Source organism: Crocodylus porosus, unplaced genomic scaffold (genome assembly GCF_001723895.1).
Source record: "Crocodylus porosus isolate Cpor-Errol unplaced genomic scaffold, CroPor_comp1, whole genome shotgun sequence".
In the NCBI taxonomy this organism is placed as follows: Eukaryota; Metazoa; Chordata; order Crocodylia; family Crocodylidae; genus Crocodylus; species Crocodylus porosus.
This window is the reverse complement of record NW_017728943.1, coordinates 119,610,014-119,611,686: the sequence shown is the minus strand read 5'-3', so window position 1 is coordinate 119,611,686 and position 1,673 is coordinate 119,610,014. Positions and strand designations below refer to the sequence as shown.

The following is a 1,673-nucleotide window of genomic DNA, read 5'->3' as shown; positions in this document are numbered from 1 at the left end:
AGTTGCTAGTAAAAGATCTCAGTTATGAGAAATGGTTCTTTATATCTAGTCCTCTCTGGCATATTGGACATAATCTGGGGAAAAAAATTATTGTACATAACTGGTTGTTGTGAACAAAGATCACTTGCGTAAATGGAACTCCTCTAACAAAATGTTTTTGAAAAACAAATGCTGAGGTATCTTTAAAAATGGACATTACACTAGAATAAAGCAGAAGCATCCCTTGCCTTCAGCTAATGATTTATTTTCCTTTTAATGTTTAACAGTAACTGAAGCTGGTTTTGGTGCTGATATTGGGATGGAAAAATTCTTCAACATTAAATGCAGAGTTTCTGGCTTGATTCCCAATGTGGTTGTGCTTGTTGCTACCATAAGAGCTTTGAAGATGCATGGAGGTGGGCCCAGTGTAAGTTTCTGCACCTTTTTGTAACACAAAATAGCATTGGAGCTGCATATAAACATCTTTCTTTTTTAAATAGTTGATATTGCTTTTCATGCAAGCAGCAACTCAGAAATTCTCTTCCTTCACAGCTGTTCATTCTAGCATCGTCCGTGGAGGTTAAAGGGAGCAGCCAAAGGAGCAAGGATTATATAGCTATGAAGATGTCCTAAATCTTAGAAAAGAGAGTAAAGTTTGTTTACAGAAAAAAACAACTTAAAAAAATTATTTGCCATGTTTCTTAAAATAATGTTTTGTAAATACTAGTATTATGAATTTGTAAAGAAACAAACTCTCCAGGTCTTGATATCTGCTTAACTGCTGAGAAGGAAAGCAAAGTTCATATTTCATTGCATGTGTGGAAGGGACTTAAGGTCTCTTGGTAGGTGGAAGGCTTGTGACCTTTGCCACTGAAGTGGTAGAAACTCTCATTTTCCATTTTTCCACCCACAAGAACACCTCTTTCTTCCCCCTTCTGCTACCTCTTAAAATAGTGAAAAAAATTTCTCACTTCATTGCAATGAACAGCACCTGTGGCCTTTTGCACTCTCAGTTCAAGGTCAGGGTCAGATCTTGGAGACTGCTAATCCTAGAAACATTCCCCACTTATTTGGGCCGAAGCAGGAGCACTAGTGTATGTTAATGGCACTGTAACCAGGCAAAGATACTGAAAGGCTAAATGTATGCTTCTGCTGCTCCACCCCGGCAATTTTGAGAGGATCGGATGCTGCCAGGGAAACATGATTTCTATAGAGCCTCATAATGGGGAAAAATTCCAGAGCTGTTTCTGCAGCCACAAAACTGTGGAATGCACAGAGCCTTCCTTATAACTAATCATCTCAGACCTAAAGCTGAGCTTTTCCTTTTGTTCAGACCTTTCAATGCCAAACACATTCAAAATATTGTCACTGCAATATTATCTTTCTGTTTCTTCTCACTCAACCTAGGCAGCTTTTATCTTCTGGCATGCTATTCCTGTGTATGTTCCAGGGTTGGTACAGAAAAATTATTATTCAGCCTAGCGACAAGAGTTTTTAAATCTGCCCTTTATACCTATGTGTTTGTTTTATATGTAAAGTGACCACGTGTCCTAGCTTAGCCAGTCATAGGCCATCCCAGCCAGTTGGCTAAAATTTGGATGGCTGTTTTCCATGGACTGCCCCCAGGCTCAGTCCCTCCAGGTCTCCTACCCAGCTGCCTGGTCTACCCCTTCCCCCAGCCCTGCTCTGCTGCT

General features: G+C 40.0%; 1 protein-coding gene across 4 annotated transcripts in view; it reads left to right on the top strand.

The window, feature by feature from the left end:
- Positions 1-1,673, top strand: part of MTHFD1L (methylenetetrahydrofolate dehydrogenase (NADP+ dependent) 1-like) — a 276,586-nt gene that overhangs the window by 143,252 nt on the left and 131,661 nt on the right. For all 4 annotated transcript variants that reach the window (XM_019550079.1, XM_019550076.1, XM_019550078.1 and 1 more), the window contains exon 20: positions 267-406. In XM_019550079.1, the coding sequence (XP_019405624.1) occupies positions 267-406 (140 nt within the window). The remainder of the gene's footprint in view (positions 1-266; positions 407-1,673) is intronic.